This window comes from Myxocyprinus asiaticus, chromosome 15, assembly GCF_019703515.2.
Source record: "Myxocyprinus asiaticus isolate MX2 ecotype Aquarium Trade chromosome 15, UBuf_Myxa_2, whole genome shotgun sequence".
Classification (NCBI taxonomy): domain Eukaryota; kingdom Metazoa; phylum Chordata; class Actinopteri; order Cypriniformes; family Catostomidae; genus Myxocyprinus; species Myxocyprinus asiaticus.
The window spans coordinates 23,854,547-23,868,248 of record NC_059358.1 but is presented as its reverse complement, the minus strand read 5'-3'; the positions used below and the strand labels follow the sequence as shown (position 1 = coordinate 23,868,248).

Genomic DNA, 13,702 nt, shown 5'->3' with positions numbered 1-13,702 from the left:
CGTTATGTGTACGTACGATCTATCCATCCTGTCACAGCAATGATTTAACTGCTAGTTGAAATCAGTGTTAGAAAACTCAATACACAATAGTTCACATTGTCTAAGTGAAGTTTTGCACAACAAAACAGGTTGACAAAAACAACACAAAATCTTTCACAGAGCCACACAATGTTTTTGTTTTGAAATGAGCCAAGCTGTTATCGCATTAAGTTCAAGTGTCGTTGTTATAACAGCGTCACATACTTACACCGATCAGCCACAACATTAAAACCACCTGCCTAATATTGTGTAGGTCCCCCTCGTGTCACCAAAACAGCTCTGAGCCATCGAGGCATGGACACCACAAGACCTCTGAGGGTGTCCTGTGGTATCTGGCACCAAGACGTTAGCAGTAGATCCTTTAAGTCCTCTAAGTTGCGAGGTGGGGCCTCCATGGATCGAACTTGTTGGTCCAGCACATCCCATAAATGATAAATTGGATTGAGATCTGGGGAATTTGGAGGCCAAATCAACACCTTGATCCTTTTGTCATGTTCCTCAAACCATTCCTGAACAATTTTTGCAGTGTGGTAGGGCGCATTATCCTGCTGAAAGAGGCCACTGCCATCAGGGAATACCATTGCCATGAAGGGTCTGCAACAATTTTTAGGTAGGTGGTATGTGTCAAAGTAATATCCACATGAATGCCAGGACCCAAGTTTTCCCAGCAGAACATTGCCCAGAGCATCACACTGCCTCCGCCGGTCTGCTTTCTTCCCATTGTGCATCCTGCTGCCATCTCTTCCCCAGGTAAATGACGCACACGCACCTAGCCATCCAAATGATCTAAAAGAAAATGTGATTCATCAGACCAGGCCACCTTCCATTGCTCCATGGTTCAGTTCTGATGCTCACGTGCCCATTGTAGGTGCTTTCGGTGGTGGACAGGGGTCAGCATGGGCACTCTGACTGGTCTGCAGCTATGCAGCCCCATACGCAGCAAACTGTGGTGCACTGCGTGTTCTGACATCTTTCTATCATAGCATTACATTTTTCAGCAATTTGTGCTACAGCAGCTCTTCTGTGGGATCGGACCAGACAGGCTAGCCTTTGCTCACAATGCGCATCAGTGAGCCTTGACCGTTCCCCGGTAATAATGCGCATCAGTGAGCCCATGACCGTTCACAGGTTGTCCTTCCTTGGACCTTTTTTGGTAGGTACTAACCACTGCATACCAGGAACACTCCACAAAACCTGCCGTTTTGGAGATGCTCTGACCCAGTTGTCTAGCCATCACAATTTGGCCCTTGTCAAAGTCACTCAGATCCTTATGCTTGCCCATTTGTCCTGCTTCCAACACATGAAATTCAAGAACTGACTGTTCACTTGTTGCCTAATATATCCCACCCCTTGGCAGGTGCCATTGTGATGGGATAATAAATGTTATTCACTTCACCTGTCAGTGGATTTAATGTTGTGGCTGATCAGTATAGGTCAAAGCTTATTTAAATAAATGCTTAAATAAGTGTCCCTGGTGGAAAAACGATGTTATAACATGTTATCGGAGTGAGTATAGTTCCACCACAAACTGATTTTAGTTCAGGTACTGTCTTTACTCCCAGAATTTGTGTAAAGCCAGCCAATAAGATTTTAACTGGCAATGTCAGCCAGCACTTGACATTTTTGTGTGCAATTGCATCAGATGGTCAGTGAATAAGCTATGGGTGTACAGTTTGAGGATAAAACTCTCCTAAATTTAAGGGAATTGCATGTTGGTTGAGGCACAAAGTCAGAAACAGTCCATAAATCTTGGGTAAAATTCCTGTTACAACCTTACAGGGATGCAGAGATTAGCCAGCGCAGGGGTCTTTTCGAGGCTGGGCTCCATCTGTCTGCACGCTATGGCACGAACTGCGAATCTCACGCAGACAAGAAGAAGCAGCAACGTTTAAGATTTACAGAAGACACAGCCGACAGGCGCTGCCAAGTGTGTCAGCATCTGTGTTACCTCTCCATGGTAAATCTGTGATAATACTCATGACCTGTTAGTCTTGGTATATACGTTTTCGATGCAGAATGGTTTGTATTGAAGTTTGGAACTAAATAGTGCAATTTGCCCAGTTTATTATATACACCACCAATTCTGAAAAAGTTGGGACAGTATGAAAAATGCTATTATAAACAAAAAGGAGTGATTTGTAAATGTTATTCATCTTGTGCTATATTGAAAGCACTACTTTACCAACTTTTTTTGGAGTGTGTTGCAATCATCTGATTTGAAATAAGTGTATATTTTCAAAAACAAACAATTAAATTCACAAGGTAGAGTCAAGTGTTTACTACTTTCCTTCTAATAACACTAAGTGTTTGGGCACTGAAGACACAAGTTTAAGTTTAGCTAGCAGAATGTTCCCCCATTCATCTATTATGCTGGTCTTCATCTACACAATTCTACATGGCCTTCGTTGCCATATGGTATGCTTCATAATGCGCCACACATTCTCAATTGGAGACTGGTCAAGACTGCAGACCAATCTAGCACCCACACTGGTTTGGCATTGTCCTCCTTTGAAATGAGTGTATATTAAAAAAAAAAAAACAATTAAATTCACAAGGTAAAACTTCAAATAATGTGTTGCTGTAGTGCTTTTAATATAGGACAGAGTGAATAGGATTTACAAATCACCCCTTTTTTGTTTTTATTTGCATTTTCTATACTGTCCCAACTTTTTTGGAATTGGGGTTGTATAACTTGCCATATTAGAACACATCAATGCAAAACTATTTGTCTCTGTCTTTTTCAACAGGTTGTTCACGAGAGTGATAATGTGGTTTTCTGCCTGGAATGTGCTCTTCAATACATCCAGAAGCGCAGGTCCCCACGTGGCCTCAAGATGATGTTTCGTTACACTGAGGTAGTTCATTGTTTACACTACAGCATGTGTAGTTTGTCATAGAATACTAGAGTCTACAGTTTTTTTTAGTAGTGTGTCGAACAGTATCTAATACTATGCAAATATAAAGTTTCAAACTGTAGGATGCTACATTGTTGTCACATGACCTAATTATGTTATATGTGAAATTCAGCAAGTGCTGTCCAGTGGACTACTTGCACAACTCTTTCCGTGTTCTACGGCTCAGGTGTATCTATCGATTCAGTTCACAAGACATTGCTGAACGCTTTGGGGAATTCCTTTTCCATGACCTAGTTGAAGCCTTTGTATTGTAACGGCAATCTTATGATTGGCAATGGTGTTTGAGCCCTGCCCTTTTGGGCACGCATTTGCCCTATATAAGCGGGTGCTCTCACACTATTTCTTCAGAATTTTATTAATTCAAGACCGGCATCATCTCGTCTTGACTACACACCTGGATCAGCCCTCTCTTCGCCATCGACGAAAACCCATCAGCGGATGGGATTCCCTGCAGACGCATCAGGACGTTCTTCGCCTGACTCTCAGCGTCTTCACCCACCCCCTCTTGTGTTCCGGCAAAGAAGTCTATTGCAACACTTCCTATGCATTGCTTGAATAGCACGCGTACCTCGTAGCGGCTGTTAGAGAGGCAATGGGGTCGTTCCTTGTACCATGCACAGAGAGAATGTCACAGTGGCTTCCGGCCTATCTGCACTTGTGACATTTGAATTGAGTTCTGTTCATAATGATAACATACAAACAATTATCTCTCTTATGTTTGCACGCTCATAAACCATACCTTAGTGTACTTATTAACTTTGGATCAGGCCATTCTTGAGAATTTGCCTTGCTTCCCCATTTCACACACTGTGCACAACCGCTTCCCAATGGTGAGTGGCACGCTATCACAGTTAGTGTCAAATATAAAGCGCCCGCTATGTCAGATTGGGTGCTAAAAATAATCAAACACGGGTATTCGATACAATTTGCATGCAGACCGCCTCGCTTCAACAACGTTTTGTCCTTGATGGTTCCGTCACGGGACGTGCCTGTATTACGTGCAGAAATTCACAATCTCCTCGCAAAAGATGCAATAGAGGATATTCCGAGCTGCCACAGCCACAAAGGATTTTACAGCTTCTACCCTTTCTTTCTGAAGAAAGATGGCGGGCTACGGCCGCTCCTAGATCTGAAACGCATGAATCACACGCTGGCAAAACACCCATTTAAGATGTTAACTCAGAAACAGATTTTATCGCACATCCGCCCATGGGACTGGTTTGCGTCAATAGATCTAAAGGACCCGTACTTTCAAATCCAAATTGTACCACATGACAGGTTGTTCTTGAGATTTTTGTTCGAAAGGATGACATATCAATTCAAAGTCCTTCCCTACGGATTGTCTCTGGCACTGCACATGTTCACGAAATGTGTCGATGCGGCGCTCGCCCCTTTGAAGATGAACAGCATGCGCATTCTAAATGTCCTCGATGATTGGCTATTACTGGCCTGATCAGAGGCTCTGCTATGCGAGCATAGGGACAATATACTTCACCATTTGAACAGCCTGGATATCAATGTCATCTGAGCGAAAAGCACACTTTTCCCCAGCCAACAAATCTCCTTTTTGGGAGTTCGACTCAACTCCCTGAGCATGTGTGCACACCTTAAGTGCATTAACCAATGTCTTTCACAGTTCAAACTGGGAAAAACATTTCCACTGAAGTCTTTTTAGAAAATGCTGTATTTTATGGCGTCATACCGTTAGGTCTTTTACACATGTGACCTCTCCAGTGCTGGCTCAAACACCATGTACTGAGTCATGCCTGGCATCAGGGGCGCATGCGCATCACCGTGACTCACCGCTGCCTGGCTGCTCTAGCACCATGGACAGCTCCAAACCTTTATCAGCACGGTGTCAAAAAGTGGTGACCACGGGTGCGTCCAACACGGGTTGGGGCGCACTGTGTGATGACACCTTGCTTTCGGCACTTGGATAGGTGCAAAACGAGCATGGCACATCGCTTGGAAATGCTAGCCATCTATTTAGCAGTGAAAGCTTTCCATTCCGATATAGTGAATCATCACGTTCTGATTCGTTCAGACAATATGTCAGTGGTAGTGTACATAAATCGCCAGGGAGGCACTCAGTCGCTACCAGTGTTGAGCCTGGCGCAACGCCTCCTCATGTGAAGCGCACACCATCTCCTCTCCCTGCACACAACATATGTCCCGGGCCGTTTGAACTGTGGAGCGGACATGCCGTCACACCAGGGGCCGATGGCAGGGGAAAGTAGACTTCATTCTCAAATGGTTATGAGGATTTGGGAACTGTTCGGCAAAGCGGAAGTCAACCTATTTGCTTCCGCAGAGACATCCCACTGCCCTCTTTGGTACTCCATGTCCCAAGCCCCGCTGGGAGTGGACGCCTTGGCCCAACCAACTATGGTTTCTGGAAATGATGGAGATATTAAGCAGCCCTCCATGGGAAATATCGCGGAGGAGGGATCAGCTGTGGAACCTACATGTATGGCCCCTGAACGAAGCACTACGAATGTGCCAGAATTGGCTCAGTCTGTAATAAACACCATTTTGCAGGCTAAAGCGCCATCTACGAGACGCCTCTATGCAATAAAATGGCGTGTGTTTGTGGATTGGTACTCTTTACACAGCAAAGACCCAGTGAATTGCCCCAAATCGGAGATCCTTACATTCCTTCAAGAGCAGTTGGATGCAGGTCTTACTCTGTCAACGCTTAAGGTTTATGTAGCGACCATCTCGGAATTTCACGCCCCAGAGGCTGGCTCTTCTATAGGCAGACACAATCTAATCATAAAGTTCCTTAGAGGAGTGTGGTGCTTCAACCCCTCTCGCCCTGCTACGGTTCCAACATGGGATTTTAATCTGGTGCTGAGGGCGCTCACACAGACGGCACTGCTGTTGGCTCTGGCCTCAGTCAAATGGGTTGGCGATATACATGCGCTGTTGGTTGACAGTTCATGTCTGGAATTTTGTACCGGCTTTCAAAAGCCACCATCAAACCCAAAAAAAGGCTATGTGCCTAAGGTGCTTTCCACAAACTTAGGGCTCAGATAGTGCACCTACAAGCTTTCTCTTCTCCACCATCTAATTCAAATGAGGAGCAGTTAGCGTATTTATTATGCCCCATGAGGCATTGCACACGCATATGGCGTGCACGCCCCAGTTTAGACTGTCAGGTCAGCTCTTTGTTTGTTATGGAGGATGCACAAAAGGCATGTCCGTCACCAAACAAAGGCTATCTCACTGGATCGCTGATGCGATTGCCCTAGCTTATGAATCACAGGGCGTGAGATGCCCTATTGGCTTGAAAGTTCATTCAACTAGAGGCATGGCCTCTTCATGGGTATGGACAAATGGTATATACCTACAGCATATATGCTTTGCAGCAGGATGGTCTTCACAATACATGTTTGCAAGGTTTTATAACCCAGACGTGGCGTCCATCACTTCACGAGTCCTCTGTCTAGAGAATTTACTATTCCAACACCCGGCGGGTGAGCACGAGCCCCTTATCAAGGACAGGCTACCTGTTATATTTTAATACAGTTGCCTGTGTAGGCCGCTACCCAATTTACTCCCACTAGAAGTCACAAGCACTTCCAATAAAAATAATAGAACCTCTCTTGTACGAAGAGGTTAAATTATACTGTGTGTATTATATGACTCATACACATCCTCAGACTAAGATTAACTTCCCATCTGTTTTTCACCATGTGGGGTTATTCATTTTCATACACACTAAAAGAGATATTATACTAGGTCATATTATAATAAGGGCCTGTGACCTTATATACATATTCTTCTAAGTGTTTTATACCCTGGTGCATCCAAGGGTATTACGTTATGTAGGGCTTTACTGGTTGTTTAGATCAGTGTTACTATCAGAAATAATTAATAATTATTTCTGTAGTTATTAATCAATATTTAAATTAATTAATTGGATCTAACTCATTAAAACCTCATATGGGACACTACATTTAGGAGCAAGTTTGGTTATTAGCAATAATTAATAATTATCAAAGATAATTATTAATTATAAAAATCAATAGAACATTGATGAGAATCAATGTTAGCTTTTTTTAATCCTTTAAAATCAACACTTATCAAAGATAATCGTTAATTGTTAACATCGATGAAACATTAAAATTAACACTAGCTTATTGATCATTCAAATTCAATCAAAGATAATTATCAATTATCAAAAATCAGTAGAATATTAATAAGGATTTACATTGACGGGGCACCACCCTGAAATCAGGGACTAATAACCGAATAGTAAAACAGTCTCAATATTAGATTGTTTTCTTAGGAAAATCGACATCCGAAGAATATCGATTTTCAGGAAAAAAAACAATGAATGAAGGTTTGAATCCGAGCACTGACATCCCGTCAGCATGACACAGGCGTATGCAAAACAAACCAAAACACTTCTCTTTGTAATATAAACAAAAGTTTATTTATGCAGTAATATCAATTAATAATTAATACAATGCAGTCAATAAACATCCGACTTACAACTACAAACTAAACAGTGACATGATTAGATATGGAAATAAAAATAATCCTATAACACATAAGGTGTGTGTGTGACAGTGTGTGTGTGTGTCAGTGTGGTTAGTGAGAGAGAGAGAGATTATTCAGTGACAGCCCGAAAGCTGAGTTTGCGATAGCTGGAGATAAAGCAGCCGTGTTCATCACTCAGAGATGCGGTTTTACGAGCGGGCTCGTAAAAGTCCTGCGTTATTTGACTCTAATGGATGAACTCAGTTTCTGTCTCACCCGCAATGGCGAAAATGCACAACAATCCAATTTGGTTGGACCACAATACAGCAAACAAATTCGTGATAATTAACACCCTGTGTATTAATAATGAGCGGACATGGCGATCCGTAAACTGTACAAGCAAAAAACCTTGAAACACAAGAATAACACACTATAATATTCTATCTCTGCCCAGACGTAACCTCTTACTTGAATCGCATGAGGACACAGGTAGAATGTGTTTTCCTCCGTCCTTTAACTTTGACCCGGTTCCTTGAGGCTCGGGTGATGACGGGAGGCCGTTTCCTCGCGCTGTCGGCGGGCGGTACGGCTGTTGATTCTCGGCGGGCTGGTGGAGAACTCAGAAATGTCGACTTGATTGAAGATGGAAGAGAAATCTTTAATCTCTTCACTTCTGTAGGCCAACGGATGAAGATGCGAATTGCTCGGCGGTCTCCTTCGGATCCGTTAGAGTGTTTGGTTGAACACAGAGTACTCTCAACTCGTCCAGCGAGATGGAGATTGTATGGCTACAGTTTCAAGTCGGACATTACTTCCTTATGCCACGAGGCTGCACCGGAGAGCAGCAAAAAGCTACGTCCGTATTCGGTGAACCAAGTCGCTGGAAGCAACTCTGGAAGCATTTCAGAATTATTTGAAGTCCTGATGATGTCATGTTTGAGGGACGTTCTGTGGTGTGCCTCATCCAATAGGAGTTGAGTGCTCGATCCTTTAGTGAGCAAGGCTTCATGGATTTGTAGTCTGTTTTGGACTCCCTTTGTTTGATTTTGGCGCGATTTTTATCAGTAAAATTTACGACTTAGAAGGTGGGGGCATGAGTTATGTTTTTGTGACTGTTAGGCCTACCTTTGTCTTCTATCTGAACACATGAGGCCCAACAGTTACATAGCACGGCGTGACTCCGTTCTCCAAAGCATTCAGCAATGTTTTGTGAACTGAATCGATAGGGAACGTCTCCGGTTACTCTTGTAACCTTGGTTCCCTGAGATGAAGGGAACGAGACATTGCAAACTTGGCTGCACTACTACTTCAGATTTTCGAGGTATGAGTGATGCGTTCTTATCCTCAGTCAGAAAATTCTGAAGAAATGTTGTGTGGGCGCCCGCTTATATAGGGCGAATTCGTGCCTAAAAGTGTGGGGCTCAAACACCATTGCCAATCATAAGGTTCAACTAGGTTGCGTTAAAGGAATTCCACAAAGTATTCAGCAATGTCTCGTTACCTTCATCTCAGGGAACCAAGGTTACAAAAGTAACCGGAGACGTTTATGGTAATAACGCTCAGCCCGTATACATCTGAGACTATTTAGCCTGAGACAGAGCATTTGTATTAAAATGAATGGGAGAAATTGGAACACTCAATAGAAAAAAAAAAGTCCTGCCTTACAGGTGAAAGAGCCAATCACCTTTTAGATAGAGACATCACCTGTCAGTCAACTCGCATGCGTCCCTTTCAAACGCATGCGCATTAGCTGGACCAGCCTAAAAAATAGAAATTTTAGCGTGATCTTAGCTAAAGAAGCACAATGTATCGATTTTCCTGCTGATTTTAAATGTTCTGTGATTGTAAAGTTAACCAACCATTTTGGAGATTTCGGTCTTTCCCCATTCAAGAAAAGGAGCTGTACTTTCATGCCACTTGTATCCATAGAAAATAGCTGCCCAGAAGCGTTCCAAATAGATGGCGGCTGAGTGGACTGAGTTGCCTTGAAAGTGACTTTGTCTACATGCAGAGATTTATTCATTGGAAGGCAGATTATTTCTACTTTTTAGTACTGTCATTTGAAATTCACAGAAATTTGCCTCTAAATACAGTATAAACTGAAACTAGTGAGCTGCATTATTTTAAAGGGGAAGTACATCATGAAGCTCAGTGATAGTAGTATGTTATAGTATCGAAAATAAAAATGGCATTGTTTTGCATTTTGTATCTTCGATAAAAATGTTTGTAAATATGTCTAAAAATGTGGTGCACATCTAAAAATGTCCATATTGTACATACTGCTGAAATGAGTAGCATGGTAATGTAATATTTTTATGATAGTTTACTTTTCCAAACATCCCTTCAGCTTTAGCTAAAAGGGATAGTTCACCCAAAAATGAAAATTCTGTCTTGATTTACTCACTCTCCTGACATCCCAGATCTGTATGACTTTCTTCTTCTGCAAAACACAAATGAAGATTTTTAGAAGAATATTTCAGCTCTGTCTGTCCATACAATGCAAGTGAATGGGTGCCAACATTTTGAAGCTCCAAAATCCACATAAAGGGAGCATAAAAGTAATCCATATGACTCCAGTTGCTAAATCCATGTGTTCAGACATGATATGATAGGTGTGGGTGAGAAACAGGTCAACTGTCAACAGGTCAATTTTTGGTCATAAATTCTTCACCCTGCCCAGTAGTGGGTGATATGCACATATAATAAAGAATGTGAATCACCCAAAACAGGAGAAAATGAAAGTGAAGGAAAAAGGACATAAATATTGAACTGTTTCTCACCAACACCTATCATATTTCTTCAGAAGATATGGATTTAACCACCAGAGTCGTCTGGAGTACATTATGTTGCCCTTATGTTGATTTTGGAGCTTAAACATTTTGGCACCTATTCACTTGCAGTGTGTGGACCTACAGAGCTGAGATATTCTTCTAAAAATATTCAAGTTCAGCAGATGAAAGAAAGTCATACACATCTGCGATGGCATGAGAGTAAATTATGAGAGAATGTTCATTTTTGGGTAAAGTAATCCTGTAAGTGTTAAGACCTTGAATGCGTAATTACAAGTTATTCAACCATATTTTGCACAGGAGCAAATCAACAGTCTGGTAAATCGTGTTTTTGGCAAAGCATTGGAGAAGGGTGGAGAGAAGCAGAAAGCTGCCGGCCCCATCAAGACCCCACCAGCAAAACGAAGTCCTAGAAACAAGAGCCCTGCCCTGGTCACTCTCTCCTGCTCCACCTCAAAGAGCAGCAGCCGCTCCTGACCAGACATTCCTCCTCACCCAACATCACATACCGTATAAGGCCATAGTGTCTCATTTTATATCAGGTGTTCCTAATACTTGTGTACAAACACACTTTAATAATCTTTGTACCTAGTGTATAGTATCAATACAACAAGCTGTTATATTGCACTTTTGCATAACAGATACGTGTAGTTACTGGCTGGTTAATATAATATATTGAATGTATGGAGGTCAAAGGTTACATCGCGTTTCACAAAAATACAAAGGGGCAAATGCACAACTGTTTAGGCACCTGACATAAGTAAGACTGTTGGGCCTCATCCGGCAAGCACAGAATATTTTGCACTAGTATTGAGATTGGTTTTAGATGAGTATTTTCTGGTTGTTTTAGCATTAAATTGAGTATAGATATGCGTATACATAGATATAAATATATCCTATACTATTCCTATCATTTGTGTTTAACTGGTGCTGTAATGACACTTTTCTCCATCACCCCTACAGCCTGTTTGTATCTTGGGCTCACCTTTTTTAAGTCTTAAAGGGATACTTCACCCAAAAATGAAAATGTTGTCATCATTTACTCACCCTATGTTGTTCCAAACTCATAAGACTTTCTTTTCCCTGTGGAACACGAAATATGATGAATGTTAGACTCACTATTCACTTTCATTGTATGGAAAAAGTTGCATGAAAGTGAAAGATGACAGACTAACATTCTGCCTAACATCGCCTTTTGTGTTTCAGGAAAGACAGTCATAAGGGGTTTTGGAACAATGTGAGGGTGAGTAAATGATGACAGAACCTTTTAGTGAATTGTCCATTTAATATGATGTCAGGAAGAAGGCAGTAGCCCTCTCATGTCAAACTGTATCTGTATAGTACATGCAGTTACTAGCATTCCAGCTCCAAATATGAATCGGTGTCAGATCAGTTTTAACTGACTTATGAAGAAGATCCTTCATATTCACAGATTTCTAAATGCCTTGTGTGATAACACTTGGAACTCCCCATTTTTTCAAAACACATTTTGATGCCTCTTACTAAAATCTTTGAAATACAAACATTTATAGCAAGTTTGATGCCGAGGGCAATTTTTAAAGTTATTATTTTAATTTTAAAGATGCACTTTCCCTTTTATCCCATAAATGTTTCCCCCGCAGGTTTTACATTTGTAATTGGTTACCAGTGTGTTCTAAAATTGCTCCCACCTTAAATATTCTTTTGTTTACATAGAATATTATAGCAAAATACTATGTTAGTTAGCCCCAAATATGTTTATATGCCAGTAAATCAAAAAAATAAAATAAAAAATGAGCCTTTGAGTTCGGGTCTATAGGGGTTTGGACGAGAAAGCCAAGATGAAGAAAAAGCCTTACGTCTATATTGGTTTCTTCATCAATATAAATTAGATGTGAACAGGGTTACTACAAAAACATACAAAAAATAAGTGCTGCTTAAAATCACTGAAGAAGTATGTCATAGTGGTGATCCCTAGTTTTTTAGCTTTACTTTTTTATTCAAAAGTCTTTTACCCAAAAGTAAACTATTGTAGTAGGCCTAGCTACCCATTGCACTGACTGTATCAAAGTCCTGTAATCAAACACGGTAGTTGCCCTTTCCAAATGACTGACTTGTATTTAAGGTTTAAAAACTTAAGTGTCTCCAAAAATGTGGTTCTATACTTTTTATGGCCTTAAATTGTTATTATCCCTTTCACCCTATTTTATACAGTAATCCTTCAGCTCCTTATACTGTTTATTTATATGCATTGTTACTAAATCCTCCAATCCAGTTGAGATCTTTTTTTGTTACTTGTATTTTTATTTTTTTTACTTTTCAGGTTTGTATATTTTTGTTTTAATAAATAAAATCACTTTTTAAACATAAACATAATCATCCTTCCAAAAGTGTACTGGCTTCATGCTTTTAGAGACTTCCTATTGAGTGTATTTTCATGCATGATCTTGCAATGATTATGTCTAACAAGATGACAATGTGAGTGGTCATGTAGCTAAACAACTTACAGGGGCATTTCTTCATTGGGTATGGTCGTAAATGTTCAAGCAAAAAAACACTGATCTGGTGCTTGCGCGCACATCAACGGCCATTTGAATTGTAGTGAGAAATGTTTAAAGGGGTAGATTTTTGTCCATTACCACAATTTCGCATTGCATGTACAATAAATAACTTTTACAGGTGTTGTGTCGAATTTCCACCTAGCAGTTCTGTATCGCTGTCATAATGCGTTCCCCCATGCACAAACCTAAGCCTAACCCTTCTCTACCCTACCGTACCCTACTTACCCTAACCTACACTACCCTACCCTAACCATAACCCCATACCCTATCGGGGTTAGGAGGAAACAGATTCCGATGGGGAACACAATTCGATACAACACCGGCGTTCTCATCAGCTCATCCAATATGCACAAATGTTGTGCGCATGCCTGTTTATGTTTTGCGGTCAAAAAAAAAGAGAATAATCCCAAACGTTTAAATCAGGTAAACCTGATTTTTTGAACATGCTAATTTTTGGTAGTTCAGCGTATTAGTCTGCATGTAAACGCGCTAACCATCATCAAAAATCATGCAGTCAGACATTAGAAGAACCTTTCTATTTCATGATACTAACTGGGTATTTTTTGGGCATCAGAGCAAAAGCTTGCTGTAAATTCTGTAATCACAGATGGTCCAAATGTCTACAGCTAATTATATACCAGAGATGAAGTCCCTGGAGTACGAAAGGCTTTCTAGATCACTACAATATGATGTTTAATATTAGTCCTACACTGATACGGTCCATGAGGCTTATATTATTTCATGGTATATTTTATTTCAGTGTATTCTTTCAATAGGCTCAATTATCTTGTATGCAAAAATGAGCTTTGCATCACAAATTCATGCAACATACATCAGTGATATTATCAGGAACACTGTAAAATGCTTATTATTTTCTATATATATATATATTTCTGATGCAGCAGGTTTTCCTTTATAATACGAAGATTTGTAT

The 13,702-nt window shown here is 40.8% G+C and overlaps 1 protein-coding gene across 2 annotated transcripts in view; it reads left to right on the top strand.

The window, feature by feature from the left end:
• Positions 1 to 11,638, top strand: part of LOC127452416 (protein Jumonji-like) — an 80,264-nt gene extending 68,626 nt beyond the window's left edge. Inside the window, exons 16-18 of one of the 2 annotated variants that reach the window (XM_051717828.1) lie at positions 1,819 to 1,996; positions 2,787 to 2,894; positions 10,529 to 11,638. In XM_051717828.1, coding sequence (XP_051573788.1) covers positions 1,819 to 1,996; positions 2,787 to 2,894; positions 10,529 to 10,705 — 463 coding nt within the window. In that variant the 3' untranslated portion in view covers positions 10,706 to 11,638. The remainder of the gene's footprint in view (positions 1 to 1,818; positions 1,997 to 2,786; positions 2,895 to 10,528) is intronic. The other variant, XM_051717830.1, reaches the window with a different exon arrangement.
• Positions 11,639 to 13,702: the final 2,064 nt, after the last annotated feature.